Source organism: Lycorma delicatula, chromosome 3, assembly GCF_047948215.1.
Source record: "Lycorma delicatula isolate Av1 chromosome 3, ASM4794821v1, whole genome shotgun sequence".
NCBI lineage: Eukaryota > Metazoa > Arthropoda > Insecta > Hemiptera > Fulgoridae > Lycorma > Lycorma delicatula.
In genome coordinates this window covers 65,651,200-65,678,943 of record NC_134457.1, presented here as the reverse complement: position 1 = coordinate 65,678,943, position 27,744 = coordinate 65,651,200, and the positions used below count along the sequence as shown (strand labels likewise).

The following is a 27,744-nucleotide window of genomic DNA, read 5'->3' as shown; positions in this document are numbered from 1 at the left end:
TATATCTACATGGGTTCAGCCGCTAAATTGCTACGGTGGAATAAACATATATACATACATCCTAAAAACATTACACTCCTGTTTTGAGCAGTCGTGTAAAAAAATATGTATATAGAGTAAATGTTGAGAAAAATTTTCTTTGGGGTTAAAAATCTCCCTTAACATATAAATAAAATGGTTCCCTCCTCTACTACGAAAAATATGTTAAGATATTAAAAGAAATATATTCATACAAGAAGTATAGAATTTAATGGCATATTGCAAATGTTATTATAATAAGATTAAAAATAGTATACTCCATAACAATAATATTGTGTAAACTGTAATTTAATTAATCCTTTAACTAATAATTGGAAAATATTAACTGATGTTAATGGAATGTATCGAGGTTATCGTTTTCCAACCACTTTTAGGAAGTGAAAATTAGCTTTATGCACTCAAATTGTATTTTATTACCACTAGAATATTAAATATTCTATCTATTTTGAACTTACATACCGCACACAAATATATACATTTATGAGATTCAAAATTCTTCAAATTTCTGGATGTATTTATTTAGAATTAATAATGGTACATTATTCATAGTAGTACTATATTGGTTTTATTAAACAGTTCACGCATATATTTGTAGGACTATAATATTTATAACGACTATTATATGATATAATATATAATTAAATATTGAAGGTTATTTATGAGTTTTCTTTCATTGTGTAGAATTTTAGGTTAATCATGATTGGATATTATAACTGTTGGTATTTGTATTTATTAAGTTATAAAGTATTGTAGAAAACAGTTCTATATAATTTAAAAATGTTTTATTGACCAAGTTCAGAGCAACATGATTTGGAAAGATTATTTTAAACATATTATTTTTGTAGCGTTAGAGTACATAAAGTTTGCTCCAATTTTTTCCGATTTCTATTTGTAATATACGAATGTTCATGATGAGGAACGGAATGGACGACCTTCTGTCATTACTAAAAATTTGGTACAGAAAGTTGACAAAAACGTGAGGGAAAACAGACGCTTTGCGATTTCATCACTATCTGAAGAGTTTCCTCAAGTTTCAAGTAGTGTTGTCTATGAAATTGTAAGGGAACGCTTACATTATCGAAAATTGTGCTCACGCTAGGTACCGAAAATGTTGACTGAGGTGCACAAAACCAAACGTTTAGGCAGTGTACTTACTTTTCTTGAGAAACGAAAATTTTGTTACTCCGTGTTTTTAGTTTAGTTGTTTAAATGTTTTTAGTTTATAAACATATTATTAGGCCATATAAAAATTACTAAAAACAATACTATAGTTATTTGAAAAGAAAAGAACTTTAAAAAGTATCCACACAAAAAATATTGGAGTTTATAATTTTCCTAATTGTTTAGGGTTCTAACTTCTTTAATAAGGTGTTAGTTGGAAATCTTAATACACTCCTCTCCAAAAAAATGGGAGTTTTACACTTTTTCAAATTTGTGTGTTTCATTATATCGTTTTGAATGTGTTTTTTGAATTTTTTATTTATGTAACAAAATGGATAGATATTTTTTAAAAAATCTTTAATAAAATACTTTACCAAAACTTGCCAAACCGATCTTTTAAAACAGTATTCTATTCCTATACGACGGAAAAACTCAATCTCATCAAAGAGTTAGATGGAAAAGTGCCTTGTGCCCTTTCCTGGCCTCTTTCAAATTAGACAAATTTTAATACTGTATTATCTAAATCATTATTTTTAATAACAAGTTCTGTTACAGATAAAGAAAGAGGTTCAATAAAAAGGTTTAAAAGAATCAAGACCAAGTTCCCTCTAGCACTTAGGAGAAATAGGCCCCTTTGTGTTATTTTATGTTTGCAAAAAAATATAAGTAATCCAACATTTCAATCGTTATTCTAAATTTTCTGTTTTTGTACATGAAGGTCAGATATACATCTATATAATAATTATTATCAGTACCTATAAAGCAACTTGTCCTGATTGACTGATTCATCACTACCCATCAAAAACTACTGAAGATAAATTGATGAAAATTTGGGTACATCTTAGGACGTAAATGCTCACAAAGAAAGGATTTTTGAAATTCCAAGTTTAAAGGGTTAAAATAGAGTAACAATGAAATTTAATATTTTCTTATCTCTCGGTAATTAATAAAGATATCAATTTTTGGTGTGTTATTTTCATGTAAATATCTAAAAACAAATTTCTAAATTTTTCGAAATTCGGCCTTAAAAGGAGTAAAAAAGGCAAAAAAATTGAACAATGATTTCAAATTTTTCTCATTTCCAACTATTCTAAACAAGATAATCCGTAGATAAGGGCATGCAAATACTCGTTAGATAAATCTCTGAAAACCATTTTCAGGTTTTTTGAATTTTGAGTTTTTAAGGTATGCGAGTGTTACTGTATTTGCGACGTGACTGGCTATCTCAGGCTACTTGACTAAAATACATAAAATAAAAGTAATTAAAATACATTTTTTTTTTTTTTTAAACGAGAAACGAAGAATGGTCACCCCTAGTGAGATATTTATCGGGTAACGTCAACACCCTGATAAAATACATGGTTACCAGTTATAATTAATTAACCAGTTGTAATTAATATTTTTTAAGATGGAGGCCGACTGTTTTAAAACCGAAAGTTTTAAATCACTCAAAGGTCCTGTACTGATCATACTGTTGCTCTGAAGAAATTACAATAGACTGTATTTTTTTATAAATTGAGCAGGCTTTAATTTTTATCTATCATTATTATTTTCACAAGCATGAATTTAATGAACACAGCGAGGTCCAATGTGCGAGTCCTCTGGGTAGACGGGAAGGGCAAGCGAAGCGAGCCATGACCGGCTAAACATCCCCAACCGCGATGGGAAACGCAAGTAACCATATAGCGTGGGCGAAGCCACGATGAGAGTTGCTGGTTTATATATTCAAGAGGGGGTCCAAAAAAAAGTACTCAATGTTCGTAATTAAATAATATCTAAACAAAACTAAACAAAAATTAGTAACTTACAGTTACTAATATGTACTGTAGTGTGAGGTATTAAATTTGTCATGGTGGGCGGAGCTGGTAATTTATGCCGCGCATGCGCGTGTGGTTGGTGGTAGAACGAGCTGGTGATATTAGCCAGTGCAGCAGAAGAAAATTAAGTAGCAACAATGACTGGGTTCGCTTATAGTTTGTTGAACGCAAAACGCAAGACTGTATTGAAGTGGTACTGGAAGTAAGAGGATATTCACGAGGTAAAACGGCAGTGGCAGAGGTACAACGGCAGGTATAACAGGAAAGATCCGGGCGACCAAGTGCAGCTACTAGTCCGGCGTCCATTGCTGCGATGTTGCAACATTTCCCGATCAACGCAAAAATCAGAGAACCAGGGAGCGAGCGAAAGTGGGATGAGCCGATCAAGTGTAAGACGTATTCTGAAAAGTGCAAAGTGGAAAGTGTACATTCTAAAAGTGCTACGCGCGATGAATACGGACGCCCCAGAACGAAGGGTGGAGTACTGTGAATGGTTTCAGCACATGGCTGACGAGGATGAGGAATTTGCAGGGATGTTTGTGTGGACTGACGAGGCGCAATTCAAACTTAACGTTACTGTAAACCGCTACAATTGTGTCTACTGGATTCCTGAAAATCCTCACGCTGATGTGGATAGGGCAGTGAATCTGCCAAGGGTTGCTGTGTGGTGTAGTCTATCAGTGCGTGGTCTGATTGGTCCCTTCTTCTTCGAGGGTATAACTGGTGAGGCGTTTCTTGATACGCTTCAGACAAGGATTTTGCCTGCCATCCAAAACCTGTATGGTGATGAACGTTTTCACGTGCAACAAGATGGAGCTCCACCTCAATAGTACCGAGATGTCAGGTTGCACCTCGATAAAACTTACCCGGATGGAGGGTGGTGTTAGTACCCAGCTCGGTCTCCTGATTTGACACCACCAGACTTCTACCTCTGGGGAACCGTCAAGAATGACGTGTATCAACAAAAAACAGCAACAATTAAAGAGCTACATGAAAAAATCATCAGAGTCATGTCTCTCAGAGAGAGAGAGGACTCTCTCTCTCTCTCTCTCCCTTTTTCTGTTTAGCCTCCGGAACCCCGTAAAGTATTACTTCAGAGGATGATATGTATATGAATGTGAATGAAGTATAGTCTTGTAAAGTCTCAGATAGACCATTCCTGAGATGTGTGTATCTGAGTCACGGGCTGCCTTTATGTCAGATACACTAACAGCTGTAGTTCGATGTGCAATTCGGCGCCATGGGCGTTGTATAGAAGCTGATGGTGGTCATTTTGAACACATACCATAATCCTCTCTCAGGGTCAAAATTTGTCATTTTAAGTCAAATTTGTCATGATATATGGACTAGTAAACAGTGAGTACATTTTTTTGGACCACTCTATATATAATACAAACATTTAAAATGATAAACGAACAATATTTTATAAATAACAATTTTTAACACTTCAAAAGTTTTCAGTTACTTTTTCTTCAGTAATCTATAATCTTCAGTAACTGGCGATGTTGATTTTCAGCTGATGTTTTTTATTAAGTTAGGTAGTGGGTAATTAGGTGTAGCTGAAATTCCATTGAGTTTGAATTAGATATGTGTTAACTCTGTACTGTAATACTATATTATATGAATTTATATTGCAATGAATTAATATTTTTCTGTTATTATTTAAAGTATTTCATTATTTTTAAATTTATTAAGGAGTAGTCGTTTTATAATGTATGTGTGCATACTAAGGACAATTTTGAGGTATTTTTAATTTGGTTTTTTGATACTGGGAGGCAGTTAAAAACTTTGTGCTGTCAACAGAAGCTTTCAGACAAACCACCTATTTCTCATTTTAGTTCCCTTCATAACAAGTTATATTTATTTAAGCAGTTCTTTTTTTTCAAAAAGATTTCAATTCGAGAAATGTTAGCAGATTATTATTCTTGCCTTTACAACAATTAACAAAGATGTTAATATTCTGTATTCTTTTCCAAAAATTTTTCAGTTTTTAGAGATGGCTGAAAAGTAAGTGCTGTCGAAGAAGTTTAGACATTCCTACATCTATTAATACCCTTTTATTCAATGAAAATGTAATTTTGCCACGTTATATGTATTGTTATATACAGCTAAAATTAACACATATATTTAAATCTATGCGTAAAAAAAGAATCTTTGCTTACAATTTATCCTCTAGATATTAATGAGTTATAATTTACCAAAAGCTAATTCTCTGTTCATCAGAGGTGTATAGTTAATTCGAATTTATGGAGCTTGCCCTGTGAGTTAATTTTGATCATGACTGACATATATCTTGTAGTTCAACATAAAATATTTATTAGAAATATTCTCATTTTCACAATTTAAAAGTTACAACTGTAAACTGAAGTGCATTAAAAAAACACTAATGGAAATATCTTTTTTAATTTGAAACGAGCTGTCTTAATATACATGAACTCCCTACTTACAAACAGATTTTTTAAATGAATTCTTAGGATTTATTTTAGAAAAATTGTAAAACTAAGAAAAATTAAAGGACTTAAAATGTGAAACAACTATTGTAAGAAGTTTATTTAATTGTAAAATACAAGATTTTCAAATTAACTGAATATTACTTTCACAAATATTTTCCATTTTAAGAAGTTTGACCTTGATATTTATATGACGTTATTATAATTTAATTGTAAGGTATAAATAATGTACACAGAAGATTTAAAAATTGGGTAAACAAAAAGTAAGATTTTATGTTACAGTGTTACGTATATCTATAGTCATTTCCATATCATTTAATGTTTATTTGAACTGATTTTTCAAACAAAAATCTTTGTTTGAAAATTAAGCAATTTTCCCTGATTTGCGTATAAATTATTTGCAAAAACTTAATTTTGACATATCTTTTACACAAGATATAAAAAATATCGGTAAGTATTTATCTATGTTTAAGTTTTGAACTTTAACAATGAATTAGTAGTATATGTTTTGGAAGGATAAGGAAAATGAATATGGAACGTTAGAATTTATTCGTAGATAATAATAAGGTACAGCATCATTGTGTTTAAATTTATGGTGAATCTTAATAATTTGTTTCAACTTTTCCCAAAAACATACCGGTTAAGATATTGGTTAAGTCGAATATGTCAGGAGAATTTTGTTAAGACGGTGCTGAAATATTTGTACTTAAGAGTGTGTGTCTGTGTGTGTTTTGTGTCTTTCTATATATAGAGGGTTGAAGTGACTATATAAATCATATGGGTGTGAGTGTTATTACTTATAAACCTCTTGCAAGCAAAACAATATTCCGCATTAATTACTCACAAGGTTGGTATAATAATTCACGCCTATCACTAGATATAATTTGCTGATAATTAGTATTGGAAATTGCTTTTGATTTATGATGTTTCATTTACTTATATTTACCGTACCAGGTGGATTGTTATGTATTAGTACATGAATCATGACTAATTTTTGTGGTGATAGCTTTTATTAATTGTAAAAAAAAAAAACAGTATTTCTTTTGAGCAAGATCTTTTATATTAAAATGTAGACTGAGAAATAATAGTGTTTATTTTCTTTATATTTACAAAACACAAAATGAACAAATTCCCTCTCATATAAAACCGAAGATTAAAAATATATTGTAGAACGTAAAGAGTTTACCTATATATACGTCTCTGTATATCCTACATAGAGTTATGGCGTGTATACAGACTCCCTGTGCCTAGCTTACCAAATAAATTGAGTAGTAAACGATTTCCCACTTCACACAAACACACACCCCATGTCTAGCTTTCTAGGTAAATTCAGTAGTGAAGTAGTTTCCCGTTGCTTTCTTCACCAAACCAAATGTACCTTTTCATGAAATCATGTTAAGTCTATCGAAATCTATATTATATTCAATCCTAAAGGGATAGCTTGATTCTATACACCATGGCAAATTTATGTTTAGTAAACATCACTACTAAAGGATTACCGCAAGTACCTGACTTTTATTAGCTAAAATATTGGTAGAATAAGTTTCGATATCACTTTAGATACGAAAATGTGTATGTATTGTAACAAGACCGGTATACCGAACCTGATTAACGGATTTCTATCAATTAAGAAGAAAGTAGTAGAAAATATAATAATGGAAGGAATCCAGAAAGGTGCTAAAAGGAATTCTTATAGTAAAGGTAACAGCTCCGTTTAACAATCTTCTTTTAATACTGCCACTGGCACTCTTAAACATACGTTCTTCCGTGAGAAGAGTTACCGGACTCAGGTTAGAATGTATGGGAACGAAAGGGTTTGGTCGATCGCTCTCACGCTTAACTTGGGTCTGGTCTGGCAGATAAAGAAGATAGCACTATAAATACTCCGTGGAAGACCAGTTGAAATCAATTGTGCGGAATCAGTCTAAGCGAGACGTTATGATGTCAGTCTGAAAGTCTGCGCGAGTGTTACACTAGAGAAATTAATATGCGAGTTTGAAGCGAGAGTATTCTGCAGGGGGTCAGTGCGTACACGCTCGATGTGATTAGGATGACGGTACAAGTAATTTCAATTCATGAAAACAAGAAATGGTTCGGTGAGTTACTGTTAGACTATAAATGAAAGAGATAATTTACTAAATTTCATTCATAAAACTATTAGGGTAGTTTTATTTGTGAACAGCAAAAGTATTTGCAGTGAAAGAACTTTATATTTGTCGTATGTATTGCACTATTGTTGTTAATACAAGACTAGTTGTTAAAAATGTTCAAGACTAGTGGGACTGTGGGACTGAATTCTGGTTTTCAATATTACGTATCTACCTGTGAATGAGCGTCCAGACTGGAAACCAAATTGGTCCTCATGAAGTCCCCCTGCCACCTCTACGCCGTCGTTGAGTCTTCGAAGAACAAGTCTTTCAAACAACTTCGCAAAGCAATTCAATAAAAAAGTGGTCGAAACGAAACCTGTGCCCCTGTAGAACCAACAGTCTTCCTTAGCATCACTAACCTTGCACCTCTCCACCGTTCAGGTATCCATTCCATCTATTGCACGCAATACCACACCAGGCACCGTCTCAGCCACAGATTTTACGACCTGGGGAGGGGATTCCTTCCGGCCCAGGACTCTTGCCGCCTTCAATCAACTTAGTCGCCTCACTCAGGTTTTGCAGCAAGAATGGAACCATTGATCTACCACAATTTCTTCCCGTTGAATGTCCACTCTTTTCGGAAACAGTTCATCAACGCCTTTCCTCAGCTTATCGTCGGTGAGGAGTCGCAGCCGTCTTCCAAAATTTTTTGTGACGATACGATAGGCATCACCCCACGGATCAATTTCCACAGCATCACACAATCGCTGCCACTTGAATTTTTTGGACGCAGCAATTGCTCCACGAAAGTTCCGTCTAGCAAGCTGTAACCTTCCGAGCTCCTCTACGATGTTCTCACCCCGCCTCTGCGTTCGCTTGAGGCAGCGCCTACTCACCACACATCTTCTTCTCAATTCGGCGAGTTCGGGAGTCCACCAATATACCTCCTGCACGCCCTGCAGTCACTTCCTTAATTACACCCGTTTCCACTCCCACCCTGAAAACTGTGTCTGTCAGCTCATTCAAATCCGTGTCTTCGCTACAGCCAAGTTCAAAATCAATAGCCGCCCTGAACTGCGCGCCACTGTTTTTTTTTTTTTACTCTCCTTCCCTGGGCCGGTTCGACTGGTTGGTATTGCGCCACCCAGGGGAGTGCCTGTTGTACTCAAATGGGCCTTCCCACCTACCGGCTGTATGTCCGGCATGGCAGGTCGGCCCACCGGTCAGTTCTTTTGAGTCTATTGATATGCCCATCTATATATATCGCCACGCCATACCATGATTGTCTTGACGTGACGATTGGGTCTTTTCTTTGATCTTTCCTATCAAGAAAACCCTTGGAGTCCCCAGTGGCTCATCGAAACTGGCACACCTCAGCATGCCAATCCTCACCACTGGGGCTATCCGCCCTTCCCTATACTAAGATCAGAACCCCAATCTCCTCTCGTCCTCATTTTTCTGCGTTAATATTTTCTTAATAGCTTAATCAGCCCTCTTCCAGGCATCTTCACTCTGTAACATGTGATTAATTAATCTGCCGTTACCATCAGATGATAGATCGATGTCTACTTCTTCTCTCCATTTATGGCAGTCAGTAAATGTGTGCTCAACATCATCTTCGCGATCGCAATACATACATTCCGTCGATGCTCTTCTACCGATTCTGTGCAAGTAAAAATTAAAGTTGCCATGCCCTGTAAAGTATTGTGACAGGTGAAAATTCACTTCCCCATGCTTCCTATATATCCAGCTTTTAATATCGGGGATGAGTCTCTTTGGTCTACCTCCAGGGCCATTCTCATTCCACCTGTCCTGCCACTTTGCCATTAGTCGCTGCCTTGATTCGTGAATTCCAACTCCCTGGTCTCTTTCAACTCTTAAAAGTGCTATCCCTGCATAATATCAGTGCCGGGGCTCTTTTTATTACCGAGTTGTCCGATAGGGTTACTTAGCTCAGCTAGGGTAAACTTACTCAGCTCATATGTAGGCAAGATGTCAGTTGCCTCTGCTGGACATGGAAATAATTCGTCAAACTGTGCCATAGCCTGCCGTTCACACAACACAGGCAGATGTCTGCCAAACCTCTTAGTAACTATCTTGTAGGCTTGGTCCCAGGGATCATTGTCCAATTCCTCACAGAGTTTGAATCAATGATCCCTTTTTGATCTCTTAATGGCCAAGTGGCGTCTAGCCTCTATATATAGTTTCGCTGCAGTATCAAACTCAGCACCACCTCTGATCCTCAGTCTTTGTTTCCTTCTCCTAGCCTGCTGTAAATTATCGGGTAAGCGTGCTATCTCATTTGACCACCAGTAGACTTGTCGTTTGCCCCCAGTGGCCCTTAATTCCTTATCCATTTCTTGCTGTAGCATTTCTTGCTATTATTTGCTCATCTGTCAGCTCCCTAGTAAGAATTTGCTCCATCTCATCTTCCACAACTATAGGTTCATCTGAGTAGCCTGCGTAACAACTGATAAAGGGGACGAGACTTGCGTCAAGGCATTAAGCCCATCATATATGCCTTTGAGCTCCTGCTCATGTGTACTTATATATTTTGAGAGACCCGGTCCCATATGCTGTCTCAACGCCACCATAGTTAATCCCAATTGGTTAACCAGATTGCTAAGGCTCTCTGGCGGTCCTTCTTCTTCTTCTGAGGACCCCTGTTGGGGCCTCTTTTTACATTTACCCTCCGTTTTCTTAGTAATGGTAACCTTTTGTGAGCTAGAAGCTCCCTGCGATGATCCCTCTAAGGGGAGTGATCCTCTTCGTCTCATATTAGCGCTGTTGGACTACAGGGACGATCCCGAGTCTGAACTGCGCGACACTGCCTGAATAAAACCTCACGCTCCTGGTGCCTGCCCGTTCTTCCTGGATAATATCGCCAATTTCAAAAGTTATTAGCCTGTGGTCACTGAGGGTCTCCTCCCCCAACACTTCCCATTCCAACAACCTCTGCAAGCCTCTCATGTTCACAAATGTCAGATCTGGGACAGAAATCCCCACTCCTCCCCATTCGAACGTCATTTCGTCCCTTCGATTGACGCACTGAAGGTCCACTGAAGCCATAGCTTCCTCAAGAAGTCTGCCTCTTCGATCATCGATGGCTGATCCCCAACTACGAACCTTAACATTAAAATCTCCGCCCACCACGACGATTTTCGACCTCCATCTGGCAATTTCCTCCACCAATTATTATGACTATCATTATTATAATTATTGATTTGTCTTGTTTTACTTATGTTTTTAAACCAATAAATTATAATTATATAAACATTTAAAATGTCAATCTCTCAGTATCCTGATCGAGCCGCGAAACGCGACAGTATGACTTTTCTTCAAAGCAAAAACTTAATTAGGAATAACTTATTATTATTATTATTATTATTGTTAGGATAATTTTAAACTGAAATAATTTTAAATTTATAACATTTCTCTCATAAGGAAATTTTTATTCAAAGAAAATTCTTCTTAAAAAAACCCAAAATAAACATAATTAACAAATTAATAAACAATATTTCAAAATAAATTTGATCTATTTCAACAAAAAAGAGACAACAGCAATGTGGATAGAGGTTAAATAATATCCGGAAGAAATAAAGATAAAAATCGAAGAATTACTGGATTGGAAAACTTCAAAAGAGAAGTAAAAGATTTTTCAAAGTTTTAAAGAGAAATTCCAATATAAATCAAGATCCATCTAAGTAAAAGAAAGAACAAAACAGCGTGAGGTAATGATCAAATTCTGAAATAAAATGAAATAACGAGAGAAGAAGAAATGAAGAGTTATTTTTTGTGGTCTACAGGCGAAATTAGAAAAAATCTATAATAGATACATAGTTTATTGCATAAAGTTTTTTAACTGACGATCTCACCTTTCTTTAATTTCATCTATTGTTTTTTTTTTCAAATTGTGGCTCGAAAATCTCCCAAACCACTAGATTAATTTCATTGAAATTCAGATATACTACAGTGGTGTATCCGATGTGCAAGTGAAAATTTTATGAAGATTGGTTGAGTCGTTCTTGAGTTACGTTTAATTTAAGTCGAAAACAGATAAAAAACCTCAATTTTAGGTTAGGTTAACTGTGTAGTGGATATTTTTCATACGCGTTTATGCCACTGCATAAGCGTTTACTATTCACCCCTGTGTCTCACTATAACAATGGTGAGTAAGTTGAAACTTACTTCTGTGAAGGGTCACTTGTTAATCGAAAGTAAGTATTACGTTGTACTCTGAAAATCAGCGGGTTTCTTACTGCGAAATAGTGAGGGCACTGGAAACGAAAAGTTAGTTTTCTAACGCAAAAGTAGGCAAGTTTATTTTTTTATTTTTTGTTATCTATAAGTTACAAAAATAGAGTTTATTTCTTTTGTACTTTATTATTTGTATATGAGCGTTGTTCCAGCAACTCAAAAGAACTGGATTTACTATCTCAACCCTTGACTTTTTTTTATAAACTTATTACTCTTGACTCTTATACCCCGTATCCTTATTAAAATCACTCTTAATCTTAAAATTCTTAACTTTTCTTCCTTTAAAATCTTCTTTTTTGATGTAGAATATATTCATAACCAGATATTGTTAACATTACGTGACTGTTGAGGAATAAATACATACGTTAAAGATAGCTGAAAAGAACGAGTCGTAGATTTTTACCAAGCAATTCAAACTTGAAATGCATAATTAAATTTAAAAATATGAAAAAACAACGGAAATAATGTAATGCCAAGTCAGTGTTAAGGCCCACAATAAAATTGAGTAATGAAATTTTCAACTTATTTTTGATATTTTAGTTACTTTTAACCTCATATAAACGAAAAATCACTTTAGTTTTATTTATATTCTTTATTTTAATTTTTCTAAACTTTATGTTTTAATATGCCAAAGAAAAAGTAGTTATTAGCTACAAAACTCTTCTACGTATTTGTAATTTATAAACTTTCTAACGTATACTAGTAAGATAAATATGAAAGAAAAACGAATCAAGTCATTGTTGGGGATAATAAATTTCAGTAATATTTTTACAATTGAAGTACACTCCATTTTTGTAACACAAGTATGATTTTTTTCAGAATATGAGACGAATGTAAATTAATTCAAAAGATTTATTACGTACGAGTATCCAAAATCTAGTCAAAATTCTTGATCTTCTGTATCAATCAATTTTATTATATTTTATTTTAACATCAAAAGAAGAATCGAACATATAACCTTTGTGCAGCTTTCAGTACAATATGATGGTATCGCCCAGGTGATCAAGAGGAATTTAATGATGATAACCTTCCAACAGGGCAACATCTTACGAATTATATTTTTTTGTGTACAATCGATGGAAAGAGTAAGGGAGATTGATGCAAAATAATTTATTTCATTCATTTCGTTTAAATGAAGTCTCTTAGTTTAACTTTATTAAAGAATAATTTCTTTCAAAAGAAAATTTATGTGTACGGTTAAAGTACAACCTTTTGTTTCATATTAGTCGACAAAAATTCTAATAATGGGAAGAAAGCTGATTAAACATAAAAGAACTTAATTTTTACTTTTCCTTCCACCAAAAATAATTTTTTTTTTCTTTATATAATTTACCGAGTTAACTGAATAAGTAAAGGTTATTTCTTTATAAAATAATATTCAAATACCATAAAAAAATAACAGATTAAAGACTTTGTGGCATATCTATTATTACAAATGATCAATAACTTATTTTCAGTCACTAGGCGATGTAAAAAAAGCTCTACACACACACGTGCGCGCACAAATACAAAGTATGAAAGTTTCATGATCATTCATATATTTAAATCAGTTATTCATTCAACTGTAATTATCCACTGCCTTCGATTTGAAATAGTACAAGGAATGAAAATGAACTATTTTGCAGACTAGAAGTGTTTTGCTAGCCTTCTACGCCGATAGTTCCGGGTTCGATTCCCAGCTAGGGTTTTCAACAATTATCACTTTCTCGTCAAATTTAACATTTATAAAGAAATGAAGGGTTTTAAATTAAACATATATTATAATAATTATATCGTTAAAATTATTACAACATTTAAAAAAAAAAGACATTTTATTTTATATATGAATATATTTTTTCTAATTTACTTCTTATTTAATTACCAGTTTATTTCAATTGACTGTTTAAATTATATTGCAGGGTGCTTATTAACTGATGTTATTAGATATATTTCTCAATTAAAGTTTATTGATTGCGTGCGGTACATTTAATTCTGTACATAAGTTATCTGTTTTGCTTTGCGAGTTAGTCAGTCTAATATTCTGTAAAAGCTAAACAGAGTAAGTTTGGAATTTGAAATTTACCTTCAGTGCATGAACGATAGCAATATAAATTTTTTATTAGCTATCGGTTTTACTAAAGTTCCATTATTCAGTAAAACCTCAATGTGTGTTGTACACTAATTAGCGCTTCAAATTCTGTGTACTTGTAGTTTGCCATAACAATGGTTTAACGCCTTTGTTAGACAACTTTACGAACACCAAACTATAAAACTGTTTTAATTTCTTCACGTAAATTCGTTATTATTTTTAAAGTAATGGCTAATATTTGATTTTAATTTACCACATATTTGATAACTGAAACATTGGATTTTTTATTATGCATTATTATTACTATTATTGTTATTATTATTATAATACTAAAAGATACGTATTTATCATTAAAATACATATTGTAGAAGAAATTTAAATTTTAAAAAAGTGCGTTGTAACTAAAAGAACTGTTAATATAATATATTTTTATATTACATAATGTCTAGCTATAGTGTACTAGTTTGGTATCAGTATACAAAATTACAAACGTATGTTAGTATGAGAAGAATTAAATGACCGAATAACTCAATAAATAATACACAAATATTTTATTAATTATACAATATTTATTTTAAATAGTTTTAGAGTAGTTCAATTCCACGAATGCGATGAAAATTTATGGTCAAAATTGGTATTATATTACTAATACAACTACTAAAATTAATTTTAACTACATTTATTTCATCGAAACAAATTTTCGGTAATCAATATTTTGTTAAAATTCCGTTTCTAACCAAATACCAATAGTTTAAATTGTAACTTCTTAACATCTATTCTATATTAATAGTTAAATAATGAATACCATGGATGTAATAAATGTTTTTCTCTCTCATACATTCACGCTCACTTGTTGGTTCATACTTCTATAACTATTACAACAATTTTCCGAGATAATTCGAGGTTTGTAAAATCATATACTCAGAAAAATCAATTAGTAGAAATATTGATTTTGTTTTTTACTTCAAAATAACTACTAATCTTGGTTTATTATAGAATAACGCCTTATTACACACTCTTATTGGCCTGTTACTTATTTCTTGCTTTTTACAGTCAAAATGATGTAGTTGTATGTATTTGGCGAGTAAAAAAGTGTGTATTTTAGTTTGTGTGTATTATCTAAATAAGTGATTATATCCTTCTCAAAGAGTCAGTATTAGCAAATGTTTTTTTCAATATATTACATCTTGACAAAAAATGAGACTAATACACCCTTGGTTCAGGTTTGAATATTGTTTAACTCGGTAAATTACTGAGGATGAATTCAATAAAATCGAATGTAAGTATGTTTTTCCAAATAAAAGAATGATGTAAAATGATTTATACATTTTTTCTTCAATAAAATCTTCAATATTAAGCGTACCTGTGGCATAAAAACGCATTTTGTAAAGGTAAAAAAATTCGACATCACTTAATCCCCTCAGTAATTTATCTAACAATTTTTGGATCTATAAATTTACTAATTACATTGTATCACAATATCGCCAAAAAATTTGTTGGTTATATTATACCATAAAATTTTTCAAATAGTTTAAAACATAACATGCTTATTAGTAAAGCTGAAATTACTGAGTGTAATGTTACTACATTTCCTACTTTTTTCTTTTAATTTAAGCAAAAATTTCATTACAACAATTTTATTAATAAAAAGACTAAGAAAATAATTTTTTTGACGTGAAAACGTCTTATAAATCGATGAACGCCGGCAGAACGCACGAAAAATTGTCCCGTTCCGCCTGAGCTGAGCCGAGCCGAACCGTAGCAAATTGTTCATAATTATTTTTGAACAAATCATTCAATTTAAACTTGCAAAAATTATTAATATTAATTATTATTATTAAATGAAATGAAAAATGGAATATTAACGTATTTCATTAGCTAATTAAACAATCACTTCAATTCAATTTGTTTGTTAAAACAAGTAATTTTTTAAAACATCCAAATCATGGATGAATTTAATTAATTGGTATTTTCATCTAGCCTAACGCCAGTTTCTAAAAAAAACATGTATTTACATCATAAGGATAACAAGTTTTTTTGCGACATTACAATCAAAGGTCGATGAATATCGCGGGCGCTTCGCGCCCACGATATTCGTCGGTCTTTGCAAGACGTTGTCACGCTCAAATCTCGTGCGAAACGTAGTTCCACACAAACCAATTTTTTTATCTAATCTGAATCAACGACCAAGTAAAACGGATAAAAATTCTAAAAATAAATCCAATTAATTGAATAATAATTAATTTTTTGTAACTTTTCTCACACAATTCGGGCGTTTTGACACAAAAAGTTTTTCAGTTGTATTATTTTCAACTAGGAAAACTTATTTTAAAGAATTGGTTAGTTTATTTTAACATAATGGAAAAAAAAATAATATTAACCATTATCAAGGTGAAGAAAGAATTCGAATACCAATTTGAAAGAAATATTCTCAAAATAATACTTAAGTAACTACTGCAAAAAAGAAATTACTGTAAAAATAAGTTTTAGTACACACTCTTTATAATTACCATTGAGGACCGCTGAACACAAGGCAATGTTGCAGTTAATAAATTTCTTATGGAAACTATTAGCCGAAAATGTCCAATGACATTTTTATTTACAAATATCTTTGCATCAGCGAAGTTATATGTTTTAATTATTACGCAAATTTTGTCACTTAACGTAAAACGAAAAAGCCAGTTTTTTAATTTAAAGAAATAATGATTCTAAGTGAATTATATTTTGCTTGGGTAGTGACCGAAAATTGGAAAAATGTGCGTTCAAAATTGGCTAAAATGGGCGCGGAAAAGTAGGAAAGATTAGTTGTTGGACAGTTGTGAGAAATAGTATTTTAGAATCTTTTCCGCATTTTACATAGTCGCTGATTTCAAAAAAGTTGAAAGCAAAAAAAATAATTTAGTTTTCCGTAGTTTCACATTTACATTCTAGTTAGATTTACTTGTTAACAAAAATAGGTAATTTATTTAATTTTTCTTTTAGTAGTATTTAAAAATATTAATTTTAATAATGAAGTAGGTTAAAATAAAAATGATTGGGGCTAATATAAGACTATCCTCCGTTATCTTTTATTTATTAATGGACCTAATAATAAAGTTTCAAACTCATTAGAAAAAAATTATACTGTTAATACTGTTCATCACCAATTTCATTATGCGAAATAATTTATTTCGACAGGCTTTAAATGGAGATTAGTAAAATTTTTTCACGGCTAAGTAATAGTTCATTTCTAAACATTTATTTACTATCTTCGACAAAATTTAAAAGTTGTCAGCAAGCATTATTACATTTATTCCAAAATATATTTTTAAAATATTTAGTCTAATCAAGAAATATAAACAAGAAAAATTAAAAATAAAGGTTGAAAAAATTCGACGATTATTTTATATTCGATATTTTTTTTGTTTAGTGTTAAAATTTTCAATCTTACCTTCAAAGACTGATTTCATTGGACTTCAAATTTTTATAAAATATTATTCATGTTTAAATTTTTTTCTACGAAATATTTAACTTAAATGTCAATTAAATTCTTTTTTGCGTTAATTTCTTAACCGATTAGATTAGAAATCAATTAAAATTATTTCCATTCTTTGAAATAATAAAATTTATTGAATTATTTTATAATAATAATTATCATTAATTATTGGATATTTAATGTATAATCGAATTAAAATAGCTCTGCAGATCATTTTCTAACATTATTAACAAGGGAAAGTGAAGAAGCACTTAAAGGGAAACAGTGTACTTGTTGACTTAGAAACATCATTATTAAGGCCGGACTAACCGCCAATTTGTGGTCTCACCACAACTTCCCTCGTACCACGAATCTCACCACAGCATCTTGTAACGCTTGAGTAACTTAAGTTGTATAATAAGTATATATGTATTAATTCTGTATTATATTATACGCTTAATAAATCTTCATAATTATAACATTTTGAAATATATTTTAATTAATTAATTATTTAATTTACATCTTTTCTCTGATTTAAAAATTTTACAACTTTTATTTTTGAATTATATTTAATTATTTAAGTATGATTTAGCAAAATAGCTCCTGGCGCTCGCACAACCTCAATAACAGAAATATTTTCAGTCAAGTATTCAAGGCTCAATGAGATTTCAGATAAACTTAAACTCTTTTTTTCTTTTTAATTTATAATTTTTTAACAAAGGTCCAATTTTTTTTAATTTTCGACATTATAAAGGCATTTATTGTGATACATAACAAACATAAGGGTTAAATATTAGTTACTGTAAATATAAATAAAATACAAGAATTTTTATAAATTTGCAATGCCAATAATTTTCTCATAACTAGTAAGTTCTGTGTGAAAAGTATTTTGATCGGTTGGGTCACCACAAAAAAATAGCATCTTTTGATGGACGATGTTTTGACCTTAAGAAAGTCTAAGCCTTGGGTTAATTTTTAATATTTGGAGAAAAAAAAAATTGGAAGGTATATTTTTTCAATCCAAATTTTGCATTCATAGTAATAACAGGTACGTTTTATTATGGTAAAGATAAACGGCATTTCTTTTGCAGGTTTAAAGAAACTTCTTGTTTTGTGATCTTGTACCTTTATCACTATTATCCAAATCTTCTTCTCAACCTATAATCTTGCTTTCTCGTGATTTTTATGGATTATTTGAACTATAGAGCACCCTGGGAACTCTTATTTCCTATACCATACCTGTAATGAAAGCCAGTTTATGTGCTAACGTTTTATCAGGTTTATACTTGACCTGTTAATTCTCTCTAATATATAAGTTATTCTTATATATAAGTTATTATAACATATAAATTATTATACATTCAAACAAAAATTTACCATAAATAAGTTACATTTAAATACATAGCAAGTTTTTAAAGCGGTATAAATATGTTATTCTTACCTTTGCTGCCCTTTTCAGTTCTGTGGTTATTCCTTGTTATGGTATTGCTGATATCAGAAGATTTTTCCTCCAGTTGTGGATCTAAAAAGTAAATAAAAACTCATTTAGAAGCTGTTAAGTGCAAAATAATCAATTTAAACTTTGTGATAAATATATATATTTCATAAACAAGCTGCAGCCCCAAATATAGCTCTATAATACCAATCTCGTGCATTGTCAATTCAACCAATATTAATGTGTCGTCAAATAGAACGGCACCGAACTATTAATAAACGTATTTAAAATAACATTTTTGTATCTACACTCTTTGATTGGAAATTACGTCAAGATTCTGCTACATTTGAGGTCAATTTTTATAAAGAAAAATCAACTAAAATGTTATACGAAATTTTTAAACAGTGGATAATTTAATTTTGAATTTAAGTTCTGAAAGGTTTTATTTGTCCAATGCCTTACCAATAACGAAGATTGTTATGTGGTTTGTAATTCAAGATGACACCCTCCCCCTTTCAAATTTATTTAAAAGGTTTTATAAGTAATTGTTAAAACCTTTTGAATAAAACGTTTTAACATCTTTTATGCAATTTTATTTTAAAGCAAAAAAAATCATAAATTAACGTGTAAAACTAATCTAATTTAAACAAAAATTTATCTTACACTTCTGAATTTTACATAAAATTAAAAAAAAATCATAATGTAAGTAATCTACAGTTAAAAGCTTGATTAAATTCTTGTCTAAGCCTTCTGGATCATTAAAACTACTCCCATCCACTCTAATTAGTCATTTCAACCTCTGTGTTGGTTGATTATCCTTCTACTAACCTCTTTATCTCCTTACCCTCAAAATTTCTTGCCGACATTGGAAATTCCGCTTCAATCCATAGATCCATACCTCACTGCCTGTGAGACTGTCCCATATCTCTTTTCCTATTCTCGGATAGCACCAAAAGTAAATATCGTTGCTGAAATATCAATTGTGTAAAGATTTTCTTAACGTTTTTTTCTCAACTTAATATGAACATATACTTCTTATTTTCACTGACTTTATTAGTGATTACTCAGAAACTTACTGAATTAAAATTAAAATTATATTCAAATAAATTTTTAACCAAAAATTATAATTCTGAACAAATATAAAAATGTTTGCTAAACGTTTTGCTTTATATAATAATTTCTCCAAAAAAATCACATATTTTTCAGTAAGTAGCATTTTGTAACATAATAAAATTTATTTTTATTTTTTTAAAAATAAGAGAATAAAAAAAATACAAATAGAATTATTTAATTATTACTTTTATCACATCAACAATTAAAGTCATTAGCAGTCAGTATAATGTAACTGTACCGATAAATATGTCGTTTTGAACAATCTTAGGCGACAATTTCTGAGACGTGTGATTAGTTGACACCCAACCACCAAAAAACATCGGTACTCACCATCTAGTTTGCAAATCCATGTGAAAACAACTACCTTTATTAAGATTTGAACCTGAGAACTCTTGATTTTGAAACAAGTTTACGACCAGACCAACCCGATGGGTTATTTAATTTAATTTATAATCATAATTTATTAAATGTTAATTTTTTAAAAGGTTTTTTAAACCTTTTTATTATACTCAATTATTGACAAAAATTAAAGCTGTGTGTGTTGTGAATAAGTTGATAAAGTATTTGTGCGAATTATTTTTTTATTATCATTTAAAACATGGAAGTGATAAACAGCAATATATGTTTTTTAATCCATTTGCGAAGTTAGTGAATTTAAAAAACAAATTAGAATAACGTGCTTGGATATGAATATTAAACATTTAGGGTAAAATTTCTAAACTAACTTACCTGGAATATTATTATTATAACGCTAGGCCCACTTGACCACCATAAACAAAGCTTTACAATCGAGTATTCCCAACGTAGGAATAGACTTGGATATGGATAACAAAGTATTGATTACCGGTAATGAATCCGAAAATTCATCTACAGAAAAAACGTAACAGTGTTCATAAATATTCCTGGAAATGATGTACTGAAACAGATCAGTCGAATAATGAAACTCTCCTATAAGAATATTAAAGAAAACAGTTACACCAATGCTGCCAGAAATTGGCTTTTCCGATCAAGAACTGAGCTAAAGTTATGGACACTAATGAAGATACACCCCACCCATAAGTACTTATATCGTGATTATTGGAAAATTAGTTACTACTAAAAATATCATATTCCCGTTAAAAATCTCTATGAATAGGGTATGTATTTTATCGATCTCACAGTAACCTTGTAAAATAAATTATTGACAAAAATCATTGTAGGAAACCAGTTATAGTTCTAGAAATATGTCACTTATTAACTAAACTCAAAAGTATCGTCCTCTTCAATGTACGAGTAGTTGCAGTTATTCCGAAAGAAATACTTGAGGATGAATTAAAATGACTAAATATTCGTCCTGCATCCACTATAACATTCTTACGCATTGTTATCATGCGGGCTGTGAGCGTCGAACGCCAAGTACTGTATATGTATACCCGATGATGTAGCAAAAATATCGGGAACATCAAGATGACAATATTTATGAACATAATTGACATAATGAACATAAATTTATGATTAATGAACATCAAGAACAGACAAAATTAAAATTCTAGAGATGGTTTTTGACGAAAAATTAAATTGGTCAAGCCATATAAAACATATTAAAGCTGAATGTTTAAGGAGGATTAACATTATCAAAGATATATCATCCAATGACTGGGGTGGAAGCAAAACTGTTATCCTCAACACCCTCAAAAGCATAATATTGTTGAAGTTAGATTACGAATCAATATCGTACGATTCTGCGAAGGAAAAGATTAATGATCCATTAAACTGCATATTCAATACTTGCATTTGATTATTCCTAGGAGCATTTGCAACAAGTCCAGTACCGAGCGTACTAACAGAATCCCATGAACTACTGTAATATATCAAAAAATGTCAAATTATTAAATATGCATTCAAAAGGTGAAGTATACTATATATTAAGACAAGTAGCTAGAGCTGCACTCAAACACATATCTGAAAAGAAAAAATCCTTGCTCCCACCTTTTAATCAAAGACTGGTTTTTTACCTCCAAGTATTAAAGTTATCTGATCCGAGGTTTCTCCAAAAAGAAAAGGAATGTATTGCACCATAGCTTCGTTTCATAAAATTAAATATTCGTTGGTTATCAACTATAAAAAAAGTTTAAGTAAAAATACAAACAGGAACCAATTTAAAGAAATTACTCTCATCTACAAAGATCGTACACACGACTATACATACAGTTCAGTCCCCACTGACGGGCCCATTATATTCCGTGATAGCGAATTGTTATATAAACTCAATGTTTATTTCTCTATATTTTTCTGTGAAGCTTACGAATATGTGAATCTGTAAAGCTTATATTCTTCTTTAGAATATATTTTTATTCAAAATAAAGAAAATTCATTAATTATAACAGAATCTAAAAGCGTGTTCCATACCTTAAACGTTAGGAACTCAGAATCAATAATTTAAAAATTCATGATACGCTTTCAAAAAGGTAATATTTGTTTGAATTCAAAGTTATTTTTGCATTCGCGGTAATGAAAAAGCTGATGAAGCGGCTAAAAGAGCCTCGTTAAGTGAATTTTGAAAGGATCTGGTAAGTCAGAACAACTTGACTAAAATTGAAACCCGCAATAAACTAAATACCCACTGGAACAAACTTTAATTGTTAAGTCCATCCACAGGCCTACATGGAATTAGAGAAAATGTGTATGAAGCACAGTGGTCTCTTACAACAGACGGGATCAAATAATTCTAATTCGAATAAGGGTTGGGCACGCTAGATTCACCCACGCTCATCTGCTTAGCTTCACTAGATCTTACTGTGAGATATGTAATGTACAATAGACTATAAATCATCTTCTCCTAGATTGCCCAAAATTCAAGCTAATAGTCAGTAATTAAACTTAAGTCCAAATATGAAGAAGATGCTTAATCGAGAGGATGATATCAAGACAATGCTAATTTTTTTTTTATAATAGTGAAATGAGGAATTGAATCTAACAATTTTTAATATGAGTAACGGTTAATGTGAAATATTGCTTAAGCATTAATTATGTTCATTTATTAGTTTTAGTTTAATGTTCAACGTTTGTTTAATTGTAAATTTTATTTAATAATTATTCGTTAACAATTTTTTGCAACTTAAGTCATTAATGATTAATTGTTGATGGGACTATAAATAAAAGGATGAAAAAATAAATTAAAGCTGATTTTTCTTTAACTTTCATAAAGGATCCTTCTTTTAGGGAAATAACAGTTAAAAGATTAAAATTGATTTTTGTGGTGTTAAGCGCCTTCCGTTTATTATAATACTGTCATCTTTCAGATGTGGTTGTCAATAATGTACACCGTCCTTTACATCGTAAGTTAGGCCTAACAAAATGATAGATAATGTTTTAATTTGCACAGTGATTGAATGTACATATATACTTTTCTCTTAAAGTAATACTTTTTTCTTAAAGGAAAAAAAGGTTTTGCTATTATTTCTTATAAAAATTTTCAGCAAGTGTGATAAAACATGATTGTAATGAATAACGACACGTGTGTTCTAAAACTTCATGTATTTCTTCAGTTAATCCGGTGATGTTTATGTATAATTAGAATAATGAAGATTGGTCAGTTTCAAGTAAATCTGATTGGCTAATCAATATTTATTGTTCGTTTTAATGTGAGAATATTTTGGCTATTGTCAAGGGATTATCATGGTGAGTGTTGTAAGACCAAAACGAATTCTATATTTTAATTGTCTGCTGAGATATCTCGATTTGGATGGCATTGAGGTAAGGCTCTGAGTATGAGAAACGCTATGTTCTCTTAAAACTCCTCTCATAATTGAGTGAGCATAATTGATGCATGCTATAGCCTGATGTAATGTGACCCCCAACATAATCTGTAACTAAATTAATTACTGATTAATTGCAGAAAAACTAAATCTTTTTATTTTGTTTAAAAACTTATTTAATATATAGATTGAAACGATAATATCAACATTACCAGAAAATTAAAAATGTAAAATTATTGTTAGTGGCTTTGAAATATTTATTCCAATGTTAAACCACTGCTAACTAGTCATGATTTTACAAGTAGTTATTTCAAATTGGATACAATTTTACATAAATAATTATGAATCAGATTAAAACCGACTTCAACCAATTACAATATTTAATAGGTCTATAAAAACGTATTGATAGCCAGACTGCATATCACCTAGATGAATTTGAGCTCATTGAGAACAAAATGACATTTTTATAATTTAAATATTTGAGAGTAATTACGATTATTATTTTTACTCTTGAAATAGATTTTTCAAATAAATTACTTTTAAGAGAAAACTTCTCACGTCAACCAATAATAGCATTTGAAGAGAAATATTTTGGTCTAGAAGTACAATGAAAATAATTAAGAGATACACTTAACATAAATAAAAAATTTGATCAACGTAAAATATTGCAAAAAATGAATGAAGGAAATGTGAAAACTATTGACCAAGTAGCCTAGCATGTAAATTATCATCAGAAGGGTGATCTATCGTCAGTAATTTTTACCAACAAAATAAACTTTACATGTATTTTTATTATTGAGCATGGATCTCATTTGAGTGAAAAAAAATTATCAAATTTAATGTAAGAAAATACTAATTACCCGAATAATTCCGTTTTTTCAATAAAGTTTTAAAATGTGGTGTCAATAAAACCGTAGATAAAGGTGATAAAAACGAACTGGAGAAGAAAAGAGGCAAGAAAGGGCGAAAATTTATTATGTCATTTACGACCATCAGGGTCAGTTAATTCGATTACATAAAAAAGTTTCGATAGTGAAAAAAGAAAAAGAATTAAAACACAAATAAATATTCTTATTCTAATTTAGTATAATGGCATTGCATTTAATTTACAACTTGTACGTATTTTAACAAAGAATATGATTGAATGAAATAGTAGGTTAAAAAATTCAAAACGCTTTTCTAGGATGACTAACTTATCTATAAGCATCCGGTAAAGTACAGAATCAGGATCCAAGTCGAATGTTGGGTTAAGATGTTTTGATGTAGGATGTAAGAAATTGATACAGAACAAAAGAAAATGAAGAGTTGATAGACCCAGTCACAAAGAATGATAATAAAAAGAACACTTGAATAGTTGGAAAAAATACCTAAAACGATAAAATTAGTAAAAAAAAGAATACCTTAAAATTGAAATTTTAATTCAATAATCAAATTAAAATAATGTATCCTCTTGCTTAAAAGATAAGAGAATATTTGAAATCAAGATAATTTTAGTGATATTAAAATCAGAATAAGCTTTTATTTTAGAAGAAAAATTAACTAAGAAATTAATATTGGAAATATATTTAAATTTTACTAATTTTTTTACGAGCTATTCTGTTTTTATGGAATGGGTCTACAGAAATGAAAAAAAAAGCTTCTAGAAGTATTTTAGGCGTAAAAATAAATATTTTTAATCACAAAACTATAATTACTTTAATGTTATTCATCCACCAACATGTAAGATTTTATTTAAAATTTAAAGTTAAAAATAATAAAAAGGTTTCTCTACTTTATAAGATCAACAACAATTTTAATAGTTTCATTCACTGAACTTCAAATATTTAACGAGTTATACTAGTTAATATAAAACATAATACCTCAGTGATACAGGTGTAGAAATGAACGCCTCAATTCAGTGGGATAGTATTCAGTAATATGATGAGATAAAGTGAGAAAGAAAAAAGAAAAGAGAGAATGAGTTAGTGATTGCTACTGGATGAATGAGACGGAGTGAGCAATCGAGCAAGAGAGTGACAGTATTCTACTGGTCACGTCATCACGTAGTGCGTACACCACTATTGGACGTGGACGACGGCCTTAATTGGATCCTGTGTTCCGTGGTCAACCGCTCTACCTCATTTCTAATAATTAACCGCAGTTAGAGAATTTGACTTAAGCTTATATAAATATTTTGATTGCCGTATTGTTACTATTATTATTATTCTTGTAATATATATATTCTACGTAAAGATATCTTCAGAAATTAAGTTAAAATGTTATCCCGTGTAATTTTTATATAATGTTGTATTTAAAGCAATCGCTATTTCAGATTATTTATAGGTCTATTTAGCAGTAGGTATTATTTAGTTTTAAAATTAATCATGAAGCATCACATGAGTTGAAACATAAATATTTTTATAAAGAATAGGATTTTTTTAATTCTATGTAAAAAGTTAATTACATAGATGTATTTTATCATAAATGTCCTTTTATTTCAGATCTATTGGCTGGGTAGAAAATATATTCTCATACATGATAGAATAGTATGATTCCAGTAGTCAGTAAATTCTTTTCTAGTTCCCGCTCAGAGATTAAACTTTAAGAATAGGATTTTAATAGTCTGAAACAGGAATGTATGGAGAAAAAAAGATTCGTTTCAGAGATGTAAAATTAAGCAACAACGAGTTTTTATTTCTAACAAACCTTATGCTGAATTAAAATTAAATATGCTTTCTCGATAATGCACATAATTTAAAAGGAAATTAGCAAAATACCTGTTTTATCAGAGTGGTATTGGCTTTATTTCTATACAGGACTGACCGGGATCATCTAAATTTGGCAGACATTTAAGAGGTACTCTGAATGATAGAGGGAGTATTTTGTTATCTATGAACCAGCTGAAAATAAATATTTGTAAGTATCTTTGCTAATACATCTACAAAAGTGAGTTTAACAAACTTTAATACGATACCATTTGATTAAGCTGAAACTAATTCAATCTTAAAATTTTGAAGTTTTATGGTATTCTCATTTTATGTTATAAGATCTAAAACGAAGAGATTCTTTTTTAAGAATGGATGTTTCTAAATTCTTCACTAAACGAAAAATGAATTTGCTAATAATCAACTTATATTTTCTTCCAAGCCGTTAAAATTATCGATATCAACTGAACTTATTGGATTTCAACATGAAGTAGAAAATAATTATTCAATGGAGAACCACTCAAAGCTGAAAAATGTAGAACTTTTATCCAGAAAAAAACTACCAACTTTTCGTTTCCGACGTCCTCATTATTTGGCAGTCAGAGACGCACTAATTTTCAGAGTACAACGCACTACATACCTTCGATTAAACGAGTAGAATCTACACACAAGCATCAAGTTTCAATTCCCTCACCACTGTGACTCGCTGCATAAATGCGTATGAAAAATAAAGACCCCGTCAACATAACATCAAATTGAGATTATGTTGTCGACCTTAAATTGAGCGTAACTCAAGAACGACATAACCAATCTTCATCAAATTTTCACATGGATAATTTCAAATACACTACTAGAATACTTGTGTATTGAAATGTGTAATGTGTATACAAAATTTCAATGAAATTTTTCTAGTCCTCATACGTCAAACTGTAAAAAAAATTCGTTTTCATTCCGCAATGCCACCTTGCGACTGAAAGTAATACGGTAGTTTTCTTCAAAAATTCGGTAAAAACATATACATGTATAAATTTATGTGTCTGCATACCATATATTTTCAGTTAATACATGGGTAAATGCAATAAAAATTCTTATTGGCGAATACTGTAGGATTTAATTTCTTTACTCTTCCTAGAGCAGATAAGTCTGATTCAAAAATCCTACAAAAATAATATTTAAAAAATGTTTCCATAATGTAGTTAAAGATAAATAATTATAACAACAAAGTAAACAAGACTAAACAATTCATCAAATAAAAGATGTGTTCAGAAATCGCTTCAATATCGTTGAATTTTGAAAATAGTTATTTTATATTTTTAGTTAAAATGAATTAATTTATAGAACATTTTACGTATGTAATGATTTTTTATTATAAGCTATTACAGAAAATTTATATCATTTAATATAGCGACAATATTTTTTTTTATTTCTCCGTTTCAAAT

The 27,744-nt window shown here is 30.8% G+C and overlaps 1 protein-coding gene across 2 annotated transcripts in view; it reads right to left on the bottom strand.

Annotated features, from left to right (window-relative positions):
* The window catches only part of LOC142320904 (lachesin-like), a 573,872-nt gene that overhangs the window by 74,945 nt on the left and 471,183 nt on the right, over nt 1-27,744 (bottom strand). For both annotated transcript variants that reach the window (XM_075358883.1, XM_075358884.1), the window contains one exon: nt 18,778-18,858. In XM_075358883.1, the coding sequence (XP_075214998.1) occupies nt 18,778-18,858 (81 nt within the window). The remainder of the gene's footprint in view (nt 1-18,777; nt 18,859-27,744) is intronic.